This window comes from Anomaloglossus baeobatrachus, chromosome 7, assembly GCF_048569485.1.
Source record: "Anomaloglossus baeobatrachus isolate aAnoBae1 chromosome 7, aAnoBae1.hap1, whole genome shotgun sequence".
In the NCBI taxonomy this organism is placed as follows: domain Eukaryota; kingdom Metazoa; phylum Chordata; class Amphibia; order Anura; family Aromobatidae; genus Anomaloglossus; species Anomaloglossus baeobatrachus.
In genome coordinates, this window is record NC_134359.1 from 311,635,900 (window position 1) to 311,661,372 (window position 25,473).

The 25,473-nt window shown below is 43.5% G+C and overlaps 1 protein-coding gene across 2 annotated transcripts in view; it reads left to right on the forward strand.

Moving 5' to 3' along the window:
• Positions 1–23,233, forward strand: part of TGFB1I1 (transforming growth factor beta 1 induced transcript 1) — a 111,791-nt gene extending 88,558 nt beyond the window's left edge. For both annotated transcript variants that reach the window (XM_075319671.1, XM_075319672.1), the window contains exons 10-12: positions 12,561–12,642; positions 21,842–21,990; positions 22,689–23,233. In XM_075319671.1, the coding sequence (XP_075175786.1) occupies positions 12,561–12,642; positions 21,842–21,990; positions 22,689–22,955 (498 nt within the window). In that variant the 3' untranslated portion in view covers positions 22,956–23,233. The remainder of the gene's footprint in view (positions 1–12,560; positions 12,643–21,841; positions 21,991–22,688) is intronic.
• Positions 23,234–25,473: the final 2,240 nt, after the last annotated feature.

Consider the following 25,473-nt stretch of genomic DNA (forward strand, 5'->3'; position numbering starts at 1 on the left):
TTCCTACGTTTTATCCATTCTGTACATGTTATCGTTGTGCATTTCCTACTATCTCCCCATTCTGTACATGATCTCATGGTGGTTTTTCTACTTTCCCCACATTTTTCTCCACAATCTGTACATGTTTACTTGGTGCTTTTTCTACTTTCTTCCCATTCTGTATGTGTTGTCCTGGTGCTTTTTCTACTTTGTCCCCACTCTGTACATGTTCTTCTGGTGCTTTACTTACATTCTCCTCAATCTGTACATATTCAGTGGTGGTTTGTTGTTTTCATTTTTTTTTTTTGTTTCTTTGTGTGTTTTTCATACTCTCCTCAATCTGTACATGTTGATATGGTGCTTTTCCTACTTTCTCCCCATTCAGTACATGTTCTTGTAGTGTTTTTCCTACGTTCTCCTTGTTCTGTAAATTTACTCCTGGTGCTTTTTCTACTTTCTCCCTGTTTTGTACATGTTCTCCTGGTGCTTTTCCTACTTTTTCCCCGGTCTGTACATTATCTCCTGGGGCTTTTCCTACTTTGTCCCCGTTCTGTACATGCTCTCCTGGTGCTTTTCCTACTTTGTCCCCAATCTGTACATTATCTCCTGGGGCTTTTCCTACTTTCTCCCTGTACAGTTCATGTTCTCTTGGTGCTTTTCCTACTTTCCTTCTATTTTCTACATGTTCTCCTGGTGCTTTTCCTACTTTCTCCTGATACTGTACATGTTCTCCTGGTGATTTTCATACATTCTCACCATTCTGCACATACTCTCTTTGTGCTTTTCCTACTTTCTATCTATTTAGCACATTATCTTCTGGTGCTTTTTCTACTTTTTCCCCATTTTGTACATGTTCTCCTGGTGCTTTACCTACTTTTTCCCCACTCTGTACATGTTCTTCAGGTGCTTTTCATACTTCTCATTTTGTACATTTTGTTCTGGTGCTTCTCCTACTTTCTTCCCAATCAGCACATGTTCACTTGGTAGTTTTCCTAATTTCTCCCCATTCTGTACATGTTCTCCTTGTGCTTTTTTTACTTTCTTCCCATTTTGTACATATTTTCCTGCTGCTTTTCGGACTTTTGCCCTTTTGTGTACATGTTATCCTGATGCTTTCCCTACTTTCTCCTCATTCTGTACATGTTCTCTTAGCGTTTTTCCTACTTTCTTCTCGTTCTGTACATGATCTCCTGGTGTTTTTCCTACTTTTTTCCCATCTGTTCATGATCTCCTTGTGCTTTTCCTACTGTCTCGCCATTCTGTACTCGTTCTTCTGGAGATTGTCCTACATTCTTCTCATTCTGTACATGTTCTACTGGTGCTTTTCCTACTTTTTCCTTGTCCTGGTTATATTCTCTTTGTGCTTTGCTTATTTTCTCCCTATTCTGTATATGTTCTCCTGATGCTTTTCCTACTTTCCTCTATTTTGTACATAATCTCCTGGTGCTTTTTCTACTTTTCCCTCATTCTGTACATGTTCTCCTTTCTTTCCAGTTTGTACATGATCTCCTGGTGCTTTTCCTACTTTCTATCCATTCTGTACATTTTCTTCTGGAAAATGTTCCTTCTTTCCTTCCATTTTCTACATGATCTACTGGAGCTTTTCTTACTTTCTTCTCGTTCTATACATATTCGCCTGGTACTTTTCCTACTTTCTCCCAGTTCTGTATATGTACTCCTGGTGCTTTCTCCCCATTCTGTACATGTTTTCCTGGTGCTTTTTCTACTTCCTCCTAATTCTATACATGTTCTCCTAATGCTTTTCCTACTTTCTACTCATTCTGTACATATTCCCATGGTACATTTCCTACTTTTTCCCCCATTCTGTACATGTTCTCCTGTTTCTTTCCCTACTTTTTCCACATTCTGTACATGTTTTTCTGGTGCTTTTGTCCCCATTCTGTACATGTTCTCCTGGTGCTTTTCCTATTTTCTCTTTGTTTTGTTGTACTGGTTTTCCTAGTTTCTTCCAATTCTGTACATGATTTGCTGGTGATTTTTCTACTTTTTCCCTCTCTGTACATGTTCTCCTGGTGCTTTTCCTATTTTCTCCCCATTGTGTAAATGTTCTCATAACCTTCTATACTGTTGCTTTCAAGAAAAGCATCCATTCCTCTCTTAAATTCATTCAGTGAGTTGGCCATCACTACTTCCCCAGGAAGAGAGTTCCAGAGCCTCACTGCTCTTACCGTGAAGAACCCTTTTCTATGCTGATGTAGAATTTTTCTTTCCTCCAATCGAAGAGAATGCCCCCTTGTTCTTGTCACAGTCCTTGGTATGAACAGATCATGGGAGAGATCTCTGTATTGCCCTCTGATATACTTGTACATATTTATTAGGTCTCCTCTAAGTCTTCTCTTTTCTAGAGTAAATAGACCTAATTTTGATAACCTTTCTGGGTATTGTAATGCACCCACTCCACTTATTATTTTAGTTGCCCGCCTCTGAACCCTTTCAAGTCCAGTAATGTCTTTCTTGAGCACTGGCGCCCAAAGTTGCACACAATACTCCCCAAGTGTGGTCTGACGAGGGATTTGTACAGAGAGAGAATGATCTTTTCATCTCTTGCCCCCAGACCTCTTCTAATGCATCCCATCACCCTATTTGCTTTGGTGGCAGCTGCCTGACACTAGGCACTCCAATTTAGCTTCTTATTGACTAAGATGACTAAGTCTTTTTCCATGTCTGATTTCCCCAGCAGTTTCCCATTTAGTAAGTAATCGTAGCATCTATTTCTCCTTCACATGTGCATAACCTTACACTTATCAGTGTTAAACCTCATTTGCCATTTTTCAGCCCAATTCTCCAATTTACTCAAATCTATCTGTAGTTGCAAACTGTCCTCCTTTGTGTTAACTACCTTACATAGTTTTGTATCATCTGCAAATACTGATATTTTACTCTGTAAGCCATCCACCAGATCATTAATAAATATATTAAAAGTAGGGGGCCCAATACAGACCCCTGCTGCACCCCACTAGTAACCCTGGCCCAATCTGAGTATGCGCCATTAATAACCACTTTTTGTTTTCTATCACTAAGCCAGCTACCTACCCATCTACACTCATTTTCCCCAAGCCCAAGCTTTCTCACTTTTTTTTTTAAACCAAATTTTTATTTCTTTTCTTGTAATGGTAAAATAGGGTACAGAATGAAGAAAATAAGGGTCAACAAATCAAAATATCAAATAACATAGTCTCTACAATTTATCGATCAAATATTTGTCACGGTCATCAAATTTGCTCCTTCCCCTTCTTCGTCAATGTATATTTCCATTATTTAGTCTCCGCTACCCCCCTTCAGCATTCCTTGATAACTTGTTACAAACATTACTTATAAACACTATCCCTCCCATCCCCCCCTCCCCTCTCCATGCGACACAACCCAGAATTTGGCCAACTATACTTTCAGCTCGCACAGGGACCCTGACAGGTCTTCCTTCATGTACCATTCCGTAGACACAAATGTGGACATTATTTGTATTATTTCTTCTCTAGAACATATAACGCTCATTAACTTTCTCCATTTACTGAAAAATTTTGCTGTCATCCTTTCTTTACACCTCTCCACCATCAACTTCTCCATCATGAGCGTTTTTTTCAAGCGATTAACAAGTTCTTCTTTTGTTGGTTTTTCCTTTACCAGCCACTTCTGAAGAATAGCCCTTTTACTTATCATTGCTATATCATGGAAAAGATTCGGTAACTTGTTTCCCCCTTTCTCTCCCTCCTCCCGATGCTGATAGTAAAATAACCAGACCATTGGATCCAACTCTACATTTCTTTTCCAGATTTTCCTCACTACCCCCTGGACTTGTTTCCAAAATCTTTCAATCCTTTCGCACTGCCATATCCCATGATATAGATCTGTTTTTTCCGTACCACAATTTGGACAACTCATCATCTTATCTGGATGTCTTGCATTCAGTATATTAAATCCATAGATAGCTCTATGTATGATCCTGAATTGGATATCTCTTAAGTTCTCATTCACAATCTTCTATCTCATCACCATCCAACCATTCAAAATCTTCTCCTCCCCCTCTTGATCCCAACTGCTTTGCCCACCCTTCCAACATTCTTCCTGATATGTTAGGGACTAACACTTCTCTCATATTTCCATAAAGACTTGATATATTTGTGGCATGGATGTCCCTTAATATGATCGCATCCATCTGATTTGCCTCATATTCGTTATTTATGTTGTATAGTTTCTTGATTATCCCTTGTTTCACCTGTTCAAACTGGAGAGACTGGAATGGGCGCAAGTCATACTTTGCTGTCAACTCATCACACGTCATCCATCTCCGTTCTGTATCATGCATCAGGGTTTTTAGAGTTCCAATCCCTTTTCCCCTCCAATCTTTAACCCCTTCAGCCCCCGGGCACTTTCCGTTTTTGTTTTTTGCTCCTTTTCTTCCGAGAGCCGTAACTTTTTTATTATTCCGTCAATCTTGCCATATGAGGGCTTGTTTTTTGTGGGACGAGTTGTACTTTTAAAGGAAACCATAGGTTTTACCATATATTGTACTGGAAAACAGCAAACAAATTCCAAGTGTTGAAAAACTGCAAAAAAAGTGTGATCGCACAATAATTTTTGGGATGTTTTATTCACCGTGTTCACTATATGATAAAACTGATATATCTATGTGATGCCTCAGGTCGGTGCGAGTTTGTAGACACCAAACATGTATAGGTTTACTTGTATCTAAGGGGTTAAAAAAATTCACAAGTTTGTCCAATAAAAGTGGCGCACGTTTTGCGCCATTTTCCGAAACACATAGCGTTCTTATTTTTTGGGATCTATGGCTCAGTGACGGCTTATTTTTTGCGTCTCGAGCTGACGTTTATAACGTTACCATTTTTGTGCAGAGGCTACGTTTTGATCACCTGTTATTGCATTTTGCGTAAAACTTGCGGCGACCAAAAAACGTAATTTTGGCATTTGGAATTTTTTTGCCACTACGCTGTTTACCAATCAGATTAATTGATTTTATATTTTGATAGATCGGGCATTTCTGAACGCGGCGATACCAAATATGTGTATATTTATTTATTTTTTAACCCTTTAATTTTCAATGGGGGGAAAGGGGGGTGATTTGAACTTTTAGGGGTTTTTTTTATTTTTATTTTTTAAAACTAGGGGCTAGGGGGCTATAGCGATCAGCAATCTGATCGCTATTATCTATCTGCTGATCACAGCTATACAGCTGTAAACAGCAGATTCAGTCACTTTGTTTTTCCCTCTGCTCTCGGCCGAGGGAAAACGAAAGTGAAACATCATAGCTGCAGGCGTCATCACATGACCCTGTGCTACGATGGCAACCACCGATAGTCCCGTGATAACACACGTGACTTCCGGTGGGGGCGGCGGTAAGTAAAAAACATGGCCGCGCGCATTTAGATCTTGCTGCCAGACTTTGGCAGCAAGATTTAAGGGGTTAATGGGCGCGGGTGGAAGCGATTCCACCCGCGGCTAGCAGGCACATATGTCAGCTGTTGAAAACAGCTGATATGTGTGCCGACCGCCGCCTGCCCGCGGCAGGGGGCGGGGCTTAACGGGACACGATCCTTGACGGATAGATCCGTCCAAGGTCGTGAAGGGGTTAAAGAGATAATTTTCCCTTCCCTGTGGAAAGTCAGGACAAGCCCATATATTAAGGAATTTGGAGATGTTCCAGGCTAACCCGAACTTTTTCCTAACCGCCTTCCAAGTCATCACTGTGTCTCTACAAATCAGTGAGTGTTTAATGTTGGGCAGCAAATTTGGAATGGAGGTATGTAGGATTGAACTCAGGTCCCAAGGTTTACAAAATTCAGCCTCTATATCCCAGTCAGAATACCTACTTGTTCGTCTAATCCAATCGACTACATGTCTTAAGATACCTGATGTTAGGTAGTCTGATCCCTCCATTTTCCGTTGATAACATTAGCTTTTTGGCACTAATCCTCGGCCTATATCCCTTCCACAAAAAAACGTGAGAACTCTTTTGTCAATCTGTTCACATCCGAGTGTTTAAGAAGCAATGGGATTGTCTGCATTGGATTGAGAAGCTTGGAAAAGCTCATCATTTTTATTAGATGATTTCTTCCCAGAAGAGTCAACGGCAAATTTGCCCAACCTTGCAGTTCACGTTCAATTTTCTCGATCAAAGGGGAATAATTTAATGAATATATGGTCTTAGTATCCCTCCCAACCTGTACTCCCAAATATTTAATTGTATTTCTAGCTACTGGAATGTCACATAATGCACCCCTCTCCCCCTCCGCTCTCTTTCCGTCCAAGAAGAGAATTTCACATTTGTTTTTGTTAAGTCTAAACCCTGCTAACCTCCCAAACTCCTCAATTTGTTCTATGACTCTACTCAATTGCGTTTTAGGTTTGCTCATGAACAGGATTATATCGTCAGAAAATAAGGCTGAGTGCAATGACTTCCTCCCTACCTTGATCCCTTCAAACCACCCCCCTCATTCAAACGTCTAGCCAGTGGTTCAATAGCCAAGTTAAACAATAGTGGTGACATCGGGCATCCTTGCCTGGTTCCCTTCATCAAAGGAAATGTTTTTGACAGAAATCCCGGGGTACTCACTCTTGCCTGAGGATTTGCATAAAGGACCCTCACAAAATTCCTAAAAGCTCCGTGTAAGCCCAGGTGATCTAACACCTGTTCCAGCCATGACCACCTCACATTGTCAAAGGCTTTCTCCGCGTCCAAGGTGATCAAGGCTGGATGCCCCTCCCCCCTTCTCTCCTCTGCTTTACTACATTAATTGCTAGCATTACTTTCCTAATGTTTGTCACCACTGAACGTCCTTTAACAAAGCCAGCCTGGGGGAGATCTATAATCTCTGGCAATACTGCCGCTAACCTATTTGCCATCAACTTTGCTAAAATTTTTAGGTCTTGATTAATCAGCGAGATGGGCCTATAACTAGATGGGTCTTCCAAATTCTTTCCTCCTTTAGGAATGAGCTTTATATAGGCTGTATTAATTGTACCCGATATTCTTTCCCCGTCCATTATCTTATTGAATAACTCTCAGTATAGGTAAGATTTGATCCTTCATAATTTTGAAAAAACTGCCGCTAAAGCCATCTGGTCCCGGGGCCTTTGTCGTTTTTAACTCTCCTATAACCTGTAGCACCTCCTCCTAAGTCACCTCTTTATTCAGAGCCTGTAAATTTTCCTCCGTGAGTGTAGACATTTTTGTTCCTTTTAACCACTCATTTCCATCTCTCCTATCATCTAACCCCACCTCTTTATATAAACCTGCATAGAAGTCTCCAAGATTGTCGTTTATCTCTTTGGGATCTGTCGTTTTACTCCCCACAACGTTTCTCAGTGTCATAATATGTGTCATCGGTCGTCGTCCCCTTGCCAGATTTGCTAATAACTTCCCTGCCTTGTTCCTGAAATGATTCAACTCTGCCTCTTGTTGTGTCCTGTACATACCTTCTTTCCTTTCTACCCAGTTCTCAAAATTGCCCTTCGCCTCCACCCACTTTGCTTTTGTCACCCTTGATGGTTTTTCTAAGAAGTCAGTATATGCTTCCCTGACTGCCTGGCTAGCCTCCTGAAACTTTACTTGTGCCTGTCGTTTCGCCTTTGTCGTATATCCTATCACTTTTCCTCTCAAAACTGCCTTAGCCGTCTTCCAATACAATACTGTTTCCCCAGTGTGCTCCTGATTCGTCAATAAATAATCCACACACCATTCTCTCAGTATTCTATGGAAGTTCTCATCCAAAGTCAAGAATGAGGGGAAGCGCCATATATAATCCTGTCCTCTCTGAACTTTGTCAGCTATACTGACTACCACTGGGCTATGATCCGATATTACCATAGTCTCTATAACTATCTCTTCTACCCTCTGCAATAAATTCTCACTTGTCAGCCAAAGGTCAATCCTTGACCAAGAGTTGTGTGGGTGGGAATAGTGTGTAAATTCTCTCTCTTGCGGGTGATATAATCTCCAGCAATCCTGTAGTGTAGTTGTATTTAACAATGCTCTCAGCGACCCCTCCGTGTTCTTCCCCTGACTCCTCCTGTCTTCTTCCTGAGAAACCACTGTATTGAAGTCTCCCCCCACCAATTTACATATATCCCCATCCAGCAAAATCTTATTAGCTAGATTTTAAAAAAAAAACCCTTTGTTCCGTATTGGGTGCATATATATTGTGGATACTAAAAGTGCCTTGAGTACCTGAAATCTTTATATGTATGTATCTTCCTTCTTCATCTGAATCTTGTGTTTCCACCTCATGTGCAAAGTTTTTATTGCTTTCCTACCTTTTTGAGGCCGACCCATATACCCTTCCCACCCACATCTTGTTCATACGGAAGACTTCATCCTTTTGCAAGTGCGTCTCCTGTAATAAAGCAATATCAACCTTAAGCTTCTTGAGATGACGTAGTATCATGTTTCGTTTGTGCGGCGATCTGAGTCCCTTAACATTCCACGTAATGAGCTTAACCATAATCCCCAAAATCAACAGTTCCTTTTTCAGGCTGTGTCGCATGGATTCCCCAACTCTCTTCCCCTCCCCTCCCCAACTGTATATAACCCCTCCTATCCCCAACTTTACAAATACAATTAACGTCTTCCATTTTTTCTGAGATGATTGAGACTCCTTTCAAACCCCTGCTTCAAGTCAAGCTCTCCATGAAGCCACCCCACTAAGTCACCTCTCCCCCTCTATTGGCTATTAATTCCTTGCCCCTAAACAGCCTTTATAAATTTATCAAGCTCCTAAAACCGTCATTAAGAGAAGAAAAAGCAAGAGAGAGAAAAAAAAAAGCATTGGTAGATGATAAAAGGGAAAAAGTGATAAGCATGAAAAAGAGAGAGAGAGAAAGGGAGCGAAAGAAAAATAGATAGAGAAGAAGAAAGAGAAAAGGAGGTAGGCGAAACTTTAGAGAGTTAAGGCACATTTGTCACCATACGGCTCCATTCAGCAGTCCCAAATTAAGTCCTTGTCTTGCCTGCTTGTTCATTAGCTGCTGCCTCTTCCTCCTCTTTTCCCAGCTGAAGTCGCCATCTGTCGCTTTTCCTTCGGGCTGGCTGGTCTGGATCTCGATTGACTCCACTCTGGCTCGTTGTCAGGTCTAACTGCAGATGTTATGTTTGCAGGATCTGCATGTTTCGGATCAGTGAAAGTCCCTTCTTTTCCATTCCTCTCCTGTCGCCGTGTTCTCCCCTCCTGTAGTATCTCTCGCTCCGCCTCTGAAGGATCCCAAAAAGTCTTTGTGACCCCATCTGCTCCTCTTACTCTTAGTATTGCTGGGTATAAAAGCTGAAATTTAATGTTTTTGTGATAGAGGGCAGTGCAGATCTGGCTAAATGCTTTTCTTTTTCGTGTGACTTCTGCCAAATAGTCGCCAAATAATAGAATCTTGTGTCCCTGCATGCATAGTGCTTGTTTTCTATTCCTGAAGGCCCGTAGAATTTCTTCTTTATCTTTTGTATTCCAGGTATTTTATAATAACCTGTCTTGCTCTGGACATTTCACCTTGCCTGGAGGTATTATCATTGTTACTGTGACCATCTCTTTGCTCCCTTATGGGTCCCACTCTGTGCGCTCTTTCTACACGGCAGCTATGTGGTAAGCCTAAAGCCTGGGGTAATTCTTTTTCACAGATTGAGTCCAAATATTTTGTTGTCACTGTCTCAGGCAGACCCACCAGCCTTAAGTTATTCCTCCTAGATCTGTTTTCAAGATCTTCTATTTTATCCTTCATAAGCTGAGCATTAGTGTTTAGCTCCTTAAATCTGCCCTCCAATCTTGTCAGATTCTCTTCAGCATCAGAAACTCTTTGCTCTACCTCTGTCAGTCTCGTATCATGGTCCTCCACATCCTCCTGCAGTGCAGCCAAAGCCTTCTTCACTGAGGCTGCTATTGCCTCTCTGATTTCTGCTGTCAGATGATCTGCCACTTCTTTTGCCAGCCTTTTGTAATCAATCTCCTATCTTTTCCCCAAGCCCAATGTCTCTGTACCACTCTGCATACTCTGAATTCTTCTGTTATCTTGGCCTCCTGCACATTGCTGCAGCTGCCCTTGTGGTTCCTCTCCCTCCTCCCCCTCCTTCCTCCTCACTGTCGGCGTCATGTTATCTCCACTCACCCCCTCCTCCCTCTGCTCTGCTCTGGGCTTGAATGGTGTTCCTCCACTTCTGAGGAGATAACGATCCATGCACTGACAGCTGGTAATTCAGTGCAGCCTCTCTATGCTGTTTGCTTCTGTAGGTCGCTGTATATTGCAGGGGCTGTATGGAGCTGCTCCTTCTCCCTTCTCACATCTCAGCGCAGGAACAGGAAGTCGCTTTCTCATTTTACTTATCAATCTTTTATGTGGGACAGTGTCAAATGCTTTACTGAAGTCAAGATAAATGACATCCTACTTTCTTTCCATTCTGTACATATTCTGCTGGTACTTTTCCTGGTTTCTTCTCATTTTGTACATGATTTCCTCATGATTTTCCTACTTTTTTCCCGTTCTGTACATGTTCTTGAGGTACTTTTCCTATTTTCTCCCCATTCTTTACATGTTCTCCTGGTGCTTTTCCTATTTTATTTACATTGTGTACATGTTCTCCTTGTGCTTTTCCTACTTTCTCCTTGTTCTGTACATGATCTCCTGGTGCTTTTCCTATTTTCTTTCCATTTTGTTTATTTTTTTTCTGGAGGTTTTCCTACTTTCCTTCCATTTTCTACATGATCTTTTGGTACTTTTTCTACTTTCCCCCCATTCTGTACATTTTTTCCTGGTGCTTTTCCTAGTTTTTCCCCATGATGTACATGTTCTTGTAGTGCTTTTACTACTTTCCCCTTGTTCTGTGTCCTCCTGGTGCTTTGCCTACTTTCTCCACTGTCATGGAAACAGCTATAAATCTAGGAGATTTGTCTCTGAATGGACATACATCTCCCACAAAGACACTGAAAACATGGGATCAATTATAAATGGTGAAGTCAGAAAATTAAGTAGAGAAAAGACTCTTCCATTAAGCTAGGACCCCATATTGTGAATATATAATTAAAACTAGTACAAAAAAGACTGAAAGTCTGAGTTTTGTGTACATAAGTGTGAAGAGAATAGCCTTTAGAACAAACAAATTGTCCATTTTAAATGAGGGTCCTAGCTGCAGAGGCACCAGCATGCAGTTATAAATATCAGGGTGTGCATAGGTCCTACAGTTATAGGAAAAATATCTGCAGTGTCCGGACAGGATGACAATTGTAATCCATATTTTTTCATATCTGTGACACATACCTATCAGGCGCAAATGAATATCTGCCAATTAGCTTATGCTAGCCAAGTCATGTTTCATATCTGTGAACAGGTAAGTTCATGATAGGAAAGATGACATTAATATCTCCCGCCTTTGACCCTTGAGGGCCAAGAAATCTTGGAGATTGGGGTTTCATAATTTTATGGAAACTGAAGCCTCATCCCATGGCCATCCCTGTCATGACTCACCTGAGGGGAGGGGACTGGTGTTATTAACAGGTAAAGCCCATATTTAAGTGGTGTTCACATGTGGGGGTCGGCCAATGCTGATGTGATGCATTTTTCATTTCTCCTTACTTCAATGAAACAGAAGACTTCTTTAGACTGGAAAGTTTAGGTATTTCTCTTAATTTCTCCCTCTTATTTTATTACTGTTTGGCATATTTGTGTGCCATTTTTTTATCACTGTCTTTTATACCTTTTTAATCTAAGCACTGTATTTTTTATTTTAAATTTTAAAACTTTAATAATTTTGATCCTTTCATGCTCTTAAGAATCCATAACTTCACAGAGAGTGTGTGACCGTGTTGTTTGTTAGACTGTAGTATATTTCAGGGACTTCTCACCTCGTGTGTTTGAAGAGTGGTGGCAGCGTGTTGTGTGGCTGGGGTGTGTGGACTTTATTGTGAGTTATGCTCACTTGATATCGTATAACAGAGGTTGAGTACTGGATTGAGTGAGGAGCAATAAATTAAGCCATACAGGTGTACCACACGTAAAATGCTGAGATTGTGTACATGACATCTCCGTTCTGTACATATTCTCCTGGTTCTTTTCCTTTTTTCTCCCAATTTTGTGCATGATCTCCTGGTGCTTTTCCTACTTTCTCCTTATTTTGTACATGTTCTCCTGGTGCTTTTCCTACTTTCTCCTTGTTCTGTACATGTTTTCTTGGTGCTTTTCTTACTTTCTCCTCACTTTGCACATGTAATCCTGATGCTTTTCCTCCCGTCTCACCATTCTGTACATGATCTTCTAGTGATTTTTCTTCTTTCTCCACATTCTGTACATGTTCTCCTGGTGCTTTTCCTATTTTCTCCCGATTTTCTACGTTTTCCTGGTGCTTTTCCTACTTTCGCCTCATACATGTTCTCCTGGTGTCTTACGATTTTTTTTACACTTGGGTGGCGTCTTCATTCTTTCATTTTGCCTTCTTTTTCTTTTTTTTCTTTTTGACTTTGTTGATTGTAACTTTTAGTTATATTTTTAGTAATCAGATGTTCCATTCTTCCCATGGTTGAGAGACATGTACATGGAGTTTGTCTTCATTTTTTGCTCTTTAATTTTTTTTACAGAATTTAGTGACTGCTCTTGGCCGGACTTGGCACCCAGAGCACTTTTGCTGCAAGATCTGCAAAAAAACAATTGGGGAAGAAGGTAAATGCTCTTTATATAAGGCTTTGTTCACATAACCATATTTTCAGTCTGTGTATGGCTCATGAACACAATGGATTGCGCGTGGACAGTGCATGGAACAGTGTTTGTGCTAGTGCTCAGGAGTAGGGATGAGTTGATCGTTAGATGTTCAGACTTTTAAAAAAATATTCAGTTAGGGTTAGGGTTAGCAACACGTTTAGCAAAACACCCCTACATAGCCTGTTTTCCCAGTTCACCCACACAGTTAAGATTGTTAGAGATCCGAACATATTGCAGAAAATTACAATTCCTTTATGCAAGATGGTGACAAGCTTGTCACCATTACCTCCCCTGGAAAACAACAAGACAATGCATCAGCCTTGATTTTTTTATTCACCGGACAATAAGTAACAAAGAAATTGAATCTGGTGAAAAACAGAGATCACCTCGCCTGTCTAGGAGTAAGTCGTTTAGTGGATACCAAACACAATAAATTCTTATGATCTGTAAGACCATAACCGCTTGTACTGCCCCCTCCAAAAAAATGACGCCATTTCTCAAAAGCCAACTTTTTTGCCAGGAATTGTCTATTGCTGATATCGTAATTTCTTTTGGCGGGAGATTACTTTATAGACAAAAAGGCACACGGACGCCATTTACTGGGAGACGATCCCTGAGATTTGGATAGGGCCTACCCAAACCTCCAATGCATTTACATCCAGAATGAACGGTTGGGTAACATCAGGCTATATGAGGACCGGTGCAGAAGCTAAACTATTCTTTAAAGAAGCAAATGCAACACAGGCAGGATTGGATCATTTAGAAACATCTGTCCCTTTTCTGGTCATATCAGATAATGGTTTGACCATTACTGAGAAGTTCTTGATAAACTTATAGTAATAGTTGGCAAAACCAAGAAACTGCTGTTAAGCCTTCAGATTTTCATGAAGATCCCGATCCAGGACCACCTGAACTTTAGCAGGATCCATACGTAAAATCGGTGGATGATAATAGATACCCCAAAAATTAAATTTCTGGAATGGCAAACATGCATTTTCCAACTTGGCATACTGTTTCTTCTCCTTAAGTAATACTTTCCTCACATGTACCTGATGTGACTCTAGATCCAGCAAATAAACTAAAATGTCGTCCAAACATACCACCACAAATTTAGTTGCCAGATGTCCAAAAATGTCGTTTACAAAACTTTGAAAAACGGCCGAAGCATTGGTTAACCCACCTGGCATGACGAGGTTTTCATACCCTCAGGGGGTATTGACTGCCATTTTCCACTAATCCCCCTCTATAAAACGGATAGGATTGAATGTCCCCTCAGATCCAGTTTGGTAAACCATTTAGTCCCAACAATCTGATTAAAGCGATCTGGGATTAGAGTGATGGGATTCAAATCCCAAATGGTGATCTGATTCAGTTCACGGAAATCCAAGCAGGGACGCAGCCCCCATCTTTTTTCTTGACAAATAAAAACCCTGCTGCAACGGGTGAAGATGACGGTCTAATATGCCCTTTTTCAAGGCTTTCTGTGATATACACTTTCAGGCCCGCCTCTCTGGACCTCAAATATTATATAGCCTGATTTTTGGCAACTTGGCCTTTGATATGAGATTAGTTCTACAGTCATAGGAGCTGTTATGCTCACTGAGGGGAGGCGCGCATCTGGGGGTGGACCCACTGGACTGTGCACCGTACTCCCCTGAGGAAGCGACCAGCAGCGAACCCCTATACAGAGAGTGTGCGGTGCTTCCAACAAAAGGCCTAAATGTATGGCAGCCAGGGACCAGAGGGGGCAGTCTGTTATGGACAGATACAGTCACAATGTCCAGTTCAGGAGATTGAGATATAGCGGCACCAAGTTGGAGGCTGAGGTGAGACGGTACCGAGGTGTTGATCCTGACGAGATGGCACTGTGGTGAAGGCTCAGATGTGATGACAGTCTGGTGATGGCTCAGACGGACAACACTTGTCCCTAACTTGGCACTAACCCTAACCCTAATGGCTCAGACGGACGGCACATGAGGCAACGGCTCAGACATGGCAGCACTCTGGAGATGGTTCAGACTTGTTGGCACACTGATGGAGAACAGGCTCTAGGATGAGACAGAGATAAGAACACAGACTGGTACTGGAACAATATAACCAAACTAGACACAGAACATACAGGAACCTGACAATTAACAACACTTTAAAGATAACATTGCTCAGGTGCCTCCTGTCATGGGAGGTGGATTTTAAATACCTTTTTAAGGTAATAAGTGACCTCAGGAACAGCTTCTGGGTAATGAGACACCGGCCCTTTAAGAGAGGGGGCGTGGCCACGGGCACCCTAGGAACAAACACAGCAAAGCAGAGTGGGCAGCCTGGGAGTGTGAGAAGGCTGCGGCAGGGCCCGGAGTAGGAGAGAAAACTGTGGATCTGCGGGGCTGGAGAGAGGGAGGACGCCTCCACCGGATAATGAGAGCGGTGGCGCGCATGAAGAACACAAGTAGGTGACAGGTGGGGTGCCCCTACCGGCCCTGGGAGTGAGGACGGGCACTACAGTACTGCCCCCTTATGCCCCCCTCCTCTTTCAGGAATCTACTAAGGAGAACAATCTCCTCTGGTTCCCAAGACCTATCCTCGGGACCGAGCGCCTTCCAGTCTACCAGGCAGTAGGTTTTACCTTGGAGCTCCTTCGCCGCAAGGATGGCGTTTACCTCATAGATGTCTCCATCACAGACAGGAGGGGGAGAGGTACCAGGATCCTTGTAGAACTAACTCAGGACAACCGGCTTGAGGAGGGACACATGGAAGGAGTTCGGGATGCATAGCGTGAGTGGCAGCTTCAACTTATAAGACACCTCATTGATCTGCTGGAGTCCCTCGAGGGGACCAATAAAGCGGGGACCCAACTTCTATGAAGGCATCTTGAGGTGGACATATCTGGATGAGAGCCAGACCTTATCTCCAGGCTGGAAGGAGGGAGCATTAAGGTGTCTCTTGTCAGCGTGTCTCTTTATGCAGTTGCAGTAGGGGGAGCGCTCCAGAGCAGACTTGGTCTCTGCCCAGATGTCAGAGAAGAACTTCACTAGGTTATCAGCTGCAGGGTTGCCGGAAGAACACACCACAGGACACGGAACTTTGGGTTGCTGGCCATAAACCACCTGGAACGGGGATTTGGCGCAGGACTTGCTCACATGATTGTTATAGGAGAACTGGGCCCAAGGAAGGAGCTTGACCCAGTTGCTGTGGTGTTCATTCACAAAGTGGCAAAGATTGTTCGTCAGCACTTGGTTAACCTGCTCCACTTGGCCATTAGACTGTGGGTGATAGGCTGATCAAAAGTCCAAAGTGACATCCAGCGTCTTGCAGACAGCTCTCCAGAACTGAACCGAGAACTGGACCCCACTATCGGACACGATGTGGAGGGGCAAGCCGTGTAACTGGAAGATGTGCTGAAATAACCGCTTAGTGAGAATTGGAGTGGATGGTAACCCGGTGAGTGGTGTGAAGTGGATCATCTTGGAGAATCTGTCCACCACGACCCAGATGACGGTACACCCAGAGGACCTTGGTAGGGGTGATAAAGTCCTTGCCAATATGTTACCAAGGAGCAGATGGTAGCGGTAAAGGAAGCAGGGGACCTGCTGGAAGAGTCTTCTGGGTCTTATTCCAGGCACAGGAAGAACAGGATGAGACAAATTCTAGGACATCTTGCCTTAGTCACGGCCACCAGTAGTACCGGGAGATCAGCTGCAGAGACTTCCTGTGCCCAACATGACCTCCTATTCTGGAGGAGTGTCCCCACTAGAGAACTCGTTCTCTATCGGCCTCTGCGACAAATGTCTTACCATGAGGAATTTGGTGCACATCCACTGCGGCCTCCATCAGTGTGGAGGGCTCTATGATGTGCTAAGGCTCTTCCTCCTGATCCACCAACAGGAATGACTGAGACAACACGTCGGCTTTCACATTCTTCTCAGCTGGACGGATGTGCAGGACAAAATAGAAGCGACCGAAGAACAATGACCATCGGGCCAGCTGTGGATTTAACCTCTGATCTGTCTGGATTTAAGCCAGGTTTTTGTGGTCAGTATAGATGGTGAAAGGATGCACCGACTCCTCTAGCAGATATCGCCACTCCTCCAAGGTCAACTTGATTGCCAGCAAATCTTGGTTGCCAATCGAGTGGTTCCATTCTACTGGAGAAAAAGCCCTGGAAAAGAAGCCACAGGTTACTGTCTTAACCTCGGTTGTCTTCTCTGTTAGGATTAGGGTTCTCTCTCAACCTCTGTAGAACCAGACCAGATGAACATTCCTTTGTTGGGTAGACAGATCTGGAGAGAATGTCGTTCAGATACACAGCCACTTTAGAGTACAGTAGGTCACGGAAGATGTCATTCACAAACTCTTAGAAGACTGCAGGAGCATTACTAAGCCCGAAGGGCATCACTCGATATTCGTAGTGACCATCACGAGTGTTGAATGCCGTCTTCCATTCGTCACCCAACTGGATCCGGACCAGATTGTATGCACCCCGGGAGTCTAACTTGGAGAATCCTGGAAGCTCGAAGATGATCAAACCATTCAAGAATAAAGCGGGCTTTACACGTTGCGACATCGGCAACGATATATCGTCGGGGTCACGTTATTAGTGACACACATTTGGCGCCGTTACTGACATCGCAGCGTGTAACGCAAATGAGCAACCATCAACGAGCACAAAAACGTCAAAAATCGTTGCTTGTTGTCACGTCGCTCATTTCCATAATATTGCTGCAACGACAGGTACGATGTTGTTTGTCGTTCCTGCGGCAGCACACATCGCTGTGTGTGACACCGCAGAAGCAACAGACATCTCCTTACCTACCTCCCCCGGAAAAGAGGAAGGAAGGAGGTGGGCGGCATGTTTCAGTCGCTCATCTCCGTTCCTCCTTTTCTATTGGGCGGCGGTTCAGTGACGCTGCAGGGACGTCACTGTGACGCTGAACGAACCGCCCCCTTAGAAAGGAGGCGGATCGCCGGTCACAGCGATGTCGCAGGGCAGGTAAGTGCGTGTGATGCTGCCGTAGCGATAATGTTCGCTACGGCAGCGATCACCACATATCGGCCGTACGATGGGGGCGGGTGCTATCGCGCTCAGCATCGCTAGCATCGGCTAGCGATTTCGCAGCGTGTAAAGCCCACTTAAGAGGCAGCAGGTATTTATTTTTCACCGTGATCTTATTCAGCTCTTGGTAGTCGATGAGACCCGTCCTTTTTCTTGACAAAGAAGCCCGCTCCAGAGGGAGAAGAGAACTTTTGGATGAAGCCTCGGGCTAGATTGTCTTTTATATACTCAGACATGGCTTGCGTCTCCGTCTGCAACAGAGGGTAAATGTGCCCATGAAGAGGAGTTGTCCCGGGGAGAAGATCAATGGTACAGTCATAGAGCCTATGTGGTGACAACGTCTCAGCCTCCTTCTTGTCAAAGACGTCAGCGTTGGCCCAGTAGGCGGAAGGCAGACCAGGAAGATTAGTTTGCTTGACAGGTGGTTGAAAGGGACGCACCGGTATGAGGCAATTATCGTGGCAAGGTGCTCCCCATTGGAATATATCTCTAGAATCACAGTCAAATACAGGCTTGTGTGACTGAAGCCATGGTATTCCCAGCAGCAGAGTATGAGCCATCCCAGGAAGCATGTTGAAGGCAATCTTCTCGGAGTGCAGTAATTCCACTTGCATCTCAAGGGTGTCAGTGACGAACTGCATTGGTTCAGAAAGCGGTTTTCCATCCATTGAAGAGACAGAGGTGGGATTAGCAAGGCATAGAACAGCTATGTCATGTTGCTCCACCACAGACTGCTGGATAAAATTCCTGGCGGAGCCAAAGTTCAGGAATGCATGCTCTCTAAACTGGATGGAACTGCAGGACAGGGATACGGGAAAATGGAGAAAAGAAGAGGACTTGGCATGCCCTAGGGTGGCCTCTCGGACGGACCCTAGGCTCAGTAGTTTTCCGGCTTCAATGGACAGTCTTGAATCAAGTGCTTGGCCCTTCCGCAGTAGAAGCACTCTCCTGCCGATTCCTCTGATGCAGTCTGGACTCTGCTACACAATCTACTGCCATGGGCTGGTGTGGAGTAGTAGGCCTAGTGGAAGGAGGCAACATTGGTTGCTAGAAGGTGGGCACCAGATGCAAGGTTCTCCTCTCACGAGTGACTTCTCTGGCATGCTCCTGGACGTGTAGATTAATACGAGTTGCCATGGAGATCAGATCTTCCAAGGTGGAAGGTACATCCCAGCTAGCCATTTCGTCCTTGATTCTTCCGGTCAATCCTTCTTAGAAGGCGGCTACCAATGCATCATTTTGCACCATTTTCCGCTATTCGTAGCATTCTCACTTTTAGGGATCTATGGCTCAGTGATGGCTTATTTTTTGCGTCTCGAGCTGACATTTTTAGTGGTACCCTTTTTGCGCAGATTCTAGGTTTTTGACCAAAAAATGTAATTTTGGCGTTTGAATTTTTTTGTCACTACGCCGTTTACCGATCAGTTTAATTGATTTTATATTTTAATTGGGCATTTCTGAACGCGACTATACCAAATATGTGTATATTTTTTATTTTTTTAACCTTTTAACTTTTTATAGTTTGGGCGAAGGGGGGTGATTTGAAATTTTATTTATTTTTTAATTTTAATTTTTTTTTTTTTTTAATTTTACTAGTCTCCCTAGGGGCTATAAGGGGTACTTTGCACGCTGCGACATCGCAGGTGCGATGTCGGTGGGGTCATGTCGAAAGTGACGCACTTCCAGTGTGTAAATCCTAGATGATACGATTAACGAGCGCAAAATCGTCGTAATCGTATCATTGGTGTAGCGTCGGCGAATTCCATAATTACGCTGACGCGACGGTACGATGTTGTTCCTCATTCCCCTGCGGCAGCACACATCGCTGTGTGTGAAGTCGCAGGAGCGAGGAACATCTCCTACCTGCGTCACCGCGGCTCCCGTCGGCTCGGCGGAAGGAAGGTGGTGGGTGGGATGTTTACATCCCTCTCATCTCCGCCCCTCCGCTCCTATTGGCTGCCTGCCGTGTGACGTCGCAGTGACGCCGCACGACCCATCCCCTTAATAAGGAGGCGGTTTGCCGGCCAGAGCGACGTCGCAGGGCAGGTGAGTGCATGTGAAGCTGCCGTAGCGATAATATTCGCTACGGCAGCTATCACAATGATATCGCAGCTGCGACGGGGGCGGGGACTATCGCGCTCGGCATCGCAGCATCGACTTGCGATGTCGTAGTGTGCAAAGTACCCCGAAGGATCAGCAGTCTGATTGCTCATTCTTTTCTGTTGATCACAGCTGCACAGCTGAGACCAGCACAAAAGCTCACCTTTTCTCACTAGCAGCAGCCAGCCGAGTGAAAGAGGAAATTACTCATGCTAGCTACAGGAGTTATCACTAGAGATGAGGGATGTTCAAGGTTCGAAGTTCACCAATTTCATGTTCGAGTGATTTTGGGGGGTGTTCGAGAGGCTCGACGAACTCAAGCTTTTTGCTAAAAGCTCGACAGTTCGAGTATGTTCGAGAACGGTTCGATCACCAAAAGCGTGGCTTTTTACAGCTATGTGTGCAGGGAGCCATCGCTGGCAGCCTGCGGTAAGCTGGTAACCAGGGTAAATTTCGGGTATTTAAGCAAAGCGCTTTGTTTAGTGACCCGATGTTTACCCTGGCTACGTGTGCAAAAATCCCCGAAAGCCACACAGAAGCACTTCCGTGTGACTGCCGTTGGATGCCACTGCAGTCTGTGTCCCGCTTCAGCCACAGCCCCAGCCCCACGGCTGCCCGCTCAGCAGTGTCCACAGCTGCCCGCACTGTACGGGCACTATTATGTCGCTGCTGCTCTCTTTTTAAAATTCAAATGCCGAGCCACAGCCTGTGTGTTGCATGGACCATACCTCCTTGCTCTTTTAACACCCTATGAGGAGGGGAAAATTGATGCTACTGTACTGTTATGTGCCTGAAAGGATTTTGAATGTCAAGGCTCCAAAATGGGTCTCAAAGTTGTGTCTTGTGGGTAGTGCCAGTCTTCTGGGAGCAAAATTTGGCATATTTGTAGTGTGTACCAATTGTTGCCACTTTTCTTCTTGCCTGAGCTTAAGTTTTCAAAATGTGGAGACTCCAAGTTGCCTTTTGTCTGAAGTGCTAGGGTTCTGTGAGCAAATGGTCTACGCCTGTCACTCATCTTTATTTTTAAATTGAAAATGATAGGCCACATCCTGTGTGTAAATCAACGAAATCAGGCAGTGCTTAAATTAATATACAATGGAGAATGCAGTAACACAGCTGCAGAGTTGTGGACCACTATCCAGGTCCAGTTTGATCAATAGCTGTCTCCACTGAACCTGGAGCCAGGAATGGCCATGTGCACTAACAATGCAAACCTGGTGGCGACACTACACTTGGGCGACATCACATATTCATTACATGGCTCACGTGCTCAACCTGGTTGTACAACAGTTTCTAGGACACTATTCCTGCCTGGATGTGCTGATGCAGAAGGCATAGTTGCTGTGTGCTCACTTTTTAAAATGGAAATGCCAGGCCACATCCTTTGTGTGGACCATACCTTCCTGCTGTGCAAAGACACTATAGGGAAATCTGGGAATGGGGGAGCAATTGATGCCACTCTCCTGCTGTCTGCCTGAACTGTTTTTAAATCTCTAGACTCCAAGACGGGTCTCCAAGTTGTGTCTTGTCTGTACTGGTAGGGGTAAGGGAGCACCAGCTTACACCAGTCTCTCATCCACCTCTATGTTTCTTCTTTCAATAGCCTAGGAAGCTGATGGCTATGCCAAAACAGTGGTGCTGCACTGTAAAACATATATTTGCTGTTTTGGAAGCTTTTTGACTCTGCTAAAGGTGTTTTCTCTTCCTTACATTTGGTCTTCCATTGAATCCAATGAGGTTTGGAAAGATTCGGAAAGGTTTGTTGAACGGTTCAGCGAATACAGCATATGTTTGGTTCGGTGCGTCAAACCGAGCCTTGAGAGGTTCGCTCATCTCTATTCATGATATTCACTTAATAAATGCTGCTATATGTACCACTGAATGACAATCTCTATAGGGGAGTTTTGGGAGCGTTTGTTACTTGTTGTGGATGCATCAGATTTTTTATGTATTTTACTAGAAGCCATCAGTTTTCTGTGTTTAAAAAGTGATTTCCTTTACTATGTCATGCAGGATTCCATGAAAAAGACAATGTTCCCTACTGCTCGAGGGATTATTACCATCTGTTTGGAGCTGTTTGTGCCGGTTGTTCCGAACCAGTGAAGGAAAGTTACATATCAGCTTTAAATGGTTTATGGCATCCTCAGTGTTTTGTGTGTCATGTGAGTACACAGAATAAACATCGAAGGAATATGTTTGATTTGTCCATATATGCCATTTTTGATTGCCATTTTACAAGCATACTTGTAAAATGCCAGTAGGTCACTGTCTGCTGGATTTGTGACAGTAAATCACTGTAGCAGGAGAATTGAGGCAGAATTCACTTTTAAGTATCTTCAACAATATAGATTACAAATAGGAGGAAGCCAAAATCCATCAACAAAGTCTTAGCTTCTGAGATCAGAAGAGACAGGCCACACTACCTTGTACGCAACCATTCTCAGCTCATCTTGCAGGCTAAGATGTAGTTGATGCTGCTTTATGATGTATATGTAATCCTTATTGTTGAATATATGTTGAAGTGAGCGCCACTTCCATTCTTCTGTTATTACATTGAAAAGCCAACCAAGACTATGTATGCCACAGAGAATAGGTTTGGAAGAATACCCATTGGTTTATATTTTTTTCATCTTATTGTAAATTCCCTGTGAGCCATCAGTGGCCACTTCATGAGCGTCTCTTCAACTCCAATCCATGTATTTCAGGCAGATGCTCATGTTAGAAAACCAGTTCTGGCTTCTAAAGTTTATTTTCTTATTTGGTAATTTAATTCCTAATTTACTTTAGGGTTCCTAATTCTTGTTTTTCTCTTTCTTAGAAATACCAAACTTGCATGTCATGTGTTATTCATTTTTTCTAGGTCTGTCGAAGCCCATTCCTGAATGGAAGTTTTTTTGAGAATGATGGACTTCCACTGTGTGAGACTCATTACCACTCTTGTCGTGGCTCACTCTGTGCGGGCTGTGATCAGCCTATAACTGGTAGATGTGTGACTGCAATGGGACGCAAGTTTCATCCTCAGCATTTGAGTTGTACTTTTTGTCTACGGCAGCTTAACAAAGGAACCTTCCGAGAACAAGAAGGCAAACCATATTGTCAGGCATGTTTTGCCCGTTTATATGGATAAGAATTTATAATGAAAAATCCATTAGGATGTATTCATGTACCTGTGATGAGTAAATATATATCAAGTCTGTAATAGAAAATGCACTTATGGTAATGAAGTAGTTAATTCTGGTATCCATACTTGTTTAATCATTCAAAAAACACTTTTTTCACCTTTAAAAAAAATATATGTAAATTTATATCTATAGAGCACCGTCATGCTAAGGAACTTCAACTGATTTACACTTATTTTTCCTGTAATGCTGCACAAAAATTGATTAAATTGTTTTCAATTAGAAATTGTGTGAAGCTTGTCACTTTCAAAACGTTTGTAAAGATATGTGAAATTTTTACATCTCTTATTTTTCTTTTTATATTTACTGTTATGAAAAATTGTATTTTGTAGCAAAGATCAGGTTTTTACAGGTGATTTAAATAAATGGGAAATGTATTTGAAATAAAACTTATAATTGAAAAGGGATATCTAAAAATAACATATAGGGAGACACCCCCCATGAATATGAGAGGGAAATTACCTACTCATAACAATTGGTCTACTGCACTTGCTGAAAGAAAAGAATGCTGTCTAGAGAACAGTATCTTACAAAACACTCAAAAGGTATGGTGTTTTTCATGCATGGTGTTTTTGTTGTGACTTTGCCACAATTCGTGACATAAAACTGGAAACTGTTCCTTAGGTAGAGGAGTCCCTAACGATACCCTGTCTCAGAGGTACACTTGCTGGTAGCGAGGTCTGGACTGGCAGCGTAGCCTTAACTCCTGAATAGCCCTGGTCTAATATCCTCTCACCCCCAACCCAGGAGAGGACCGGGGACTGGAGTGGTTAATCCTACACAAACGACAGAAAGGGAGAAACCAAAACTCAAACTCACAGAAAACACTCACAGAGGTATAGACAATACATGCTCAGGAGGAAAGTCAAGACAAAGGAGGAAATATTAAATGACAAAAGTATTTCCACAACACACCAGACTTGCATACAGTAGTACACGAGAATCTGGATCAACATGCACAATGAATGGAATCGCATAAGTTATTATCGGTGTGGAAGAGCTGGTTCCACCATCTTTTAAAAGGTGGAGGCTGCTGTAATAGACCTCCAGAAACCCGTGACCCAAACAGCAATTCACAAGCCAGCAGTAATTAACTCCTGCTAGACCAACCACCAGTAAACTCACAATTAGTTGACGCCTGGCTCTAACTGAGCAACTCAAAGTTCAAAGTACACCAGACTCCGCAGTGTGAGCAAGAGTCATAAGATACCATGACACCTGGTAAGTAGAGATGAGCCACCCCCCTAGAGTTCGAGTTCGGTTCGCCAAACATTGCCCCATTCGACAAACCATTCGTCGAACTTTCGAACCCCATAGGAAACAATGGGAGGCCCTCACAAACACATAAAAACACATTATAAATGTACACATACAGTTAACAAACATTGCCATAACACTTACCTGTCGCCGCGATCCGTCCTGCACTCTGTCTCCCGCAGCTTTTGCATCAGTAATCGCTGCGTCCTCCTGGTAACCAGCAGTGATGACAGGACCTATCGTGACGTCAAAATAGCCATGTGACCAGTCACGTGTCTATTATCTCATTGGCTACGGACTGGTCACATGGCTTGGATGTCATGCTAGGTCCTGTCATTGCATCTCTCCGGTACATGGTGCATGTTTGTGTATCGCCATGTACCGGCGACATGCTCTGGCACACCACACAGTCGACTCCCCGTTCTGCTTCCCTGTTCCATTATTGACTGGCTGACACAGTCTGTAAATAACGGAGATCACCGTTGCCATAGCAACGCGCCTATTAGCGGTGATGTCACTGCTAACAGCCGCAGCGGCAGCGGGAATCACGTGATCTAAGCACCGTTGCTATGGCAACCCGTCTGTCAGCGGTGACGTTACCACTAACAGCCAGCAGCACTGATCACTCACGGAGTGAAAAGCCTGCACGAGGAGCAGCGTCTTTCTCCCATGCAGTGCTGATGATGGAGAAGAGCTGCATGTGTTGAAGGAAAAAGAAGACAGAAGACTATGGATCGTCGAGGGATAAGAGGGAGTAATAAACATGGAGTCCCTAAGTGTGTCTGTGTATTTATTTCTATTAAAGTATTTTTTCTCTGTGTGGTGTCTTTTTTTTTTTTAACCCTTTATTGGAGATTCTTAATGGCCGGGTCAAGCTGTCCTGACATTAAAAATCTCTGGCTTAATACTAGCTAGTAAAACAAAGTTAGTATTAACTCATTATTACCCAGCAAGCCACCAGGCTTCAGGGCTTCTGGAAGAGTTACATACAGTGCCAAATGATGGTGCTTCTATGAGAGCGCCATTTTTTGGGGCGGCTGCGAACTGCAATTCGCAGCAGAGGGGCCCAGAAACTTCGAGCTAACCTGTGCTGCCGATTCCAATCCCCAGCTGCCTAGTTGTACCCGGCTGGACACAAAAATGGGGCGAAGCCCACGTGTTTTTTTTTGTTTTTTTTAATCATTTCATGAAATTCATGAAATAATTAAA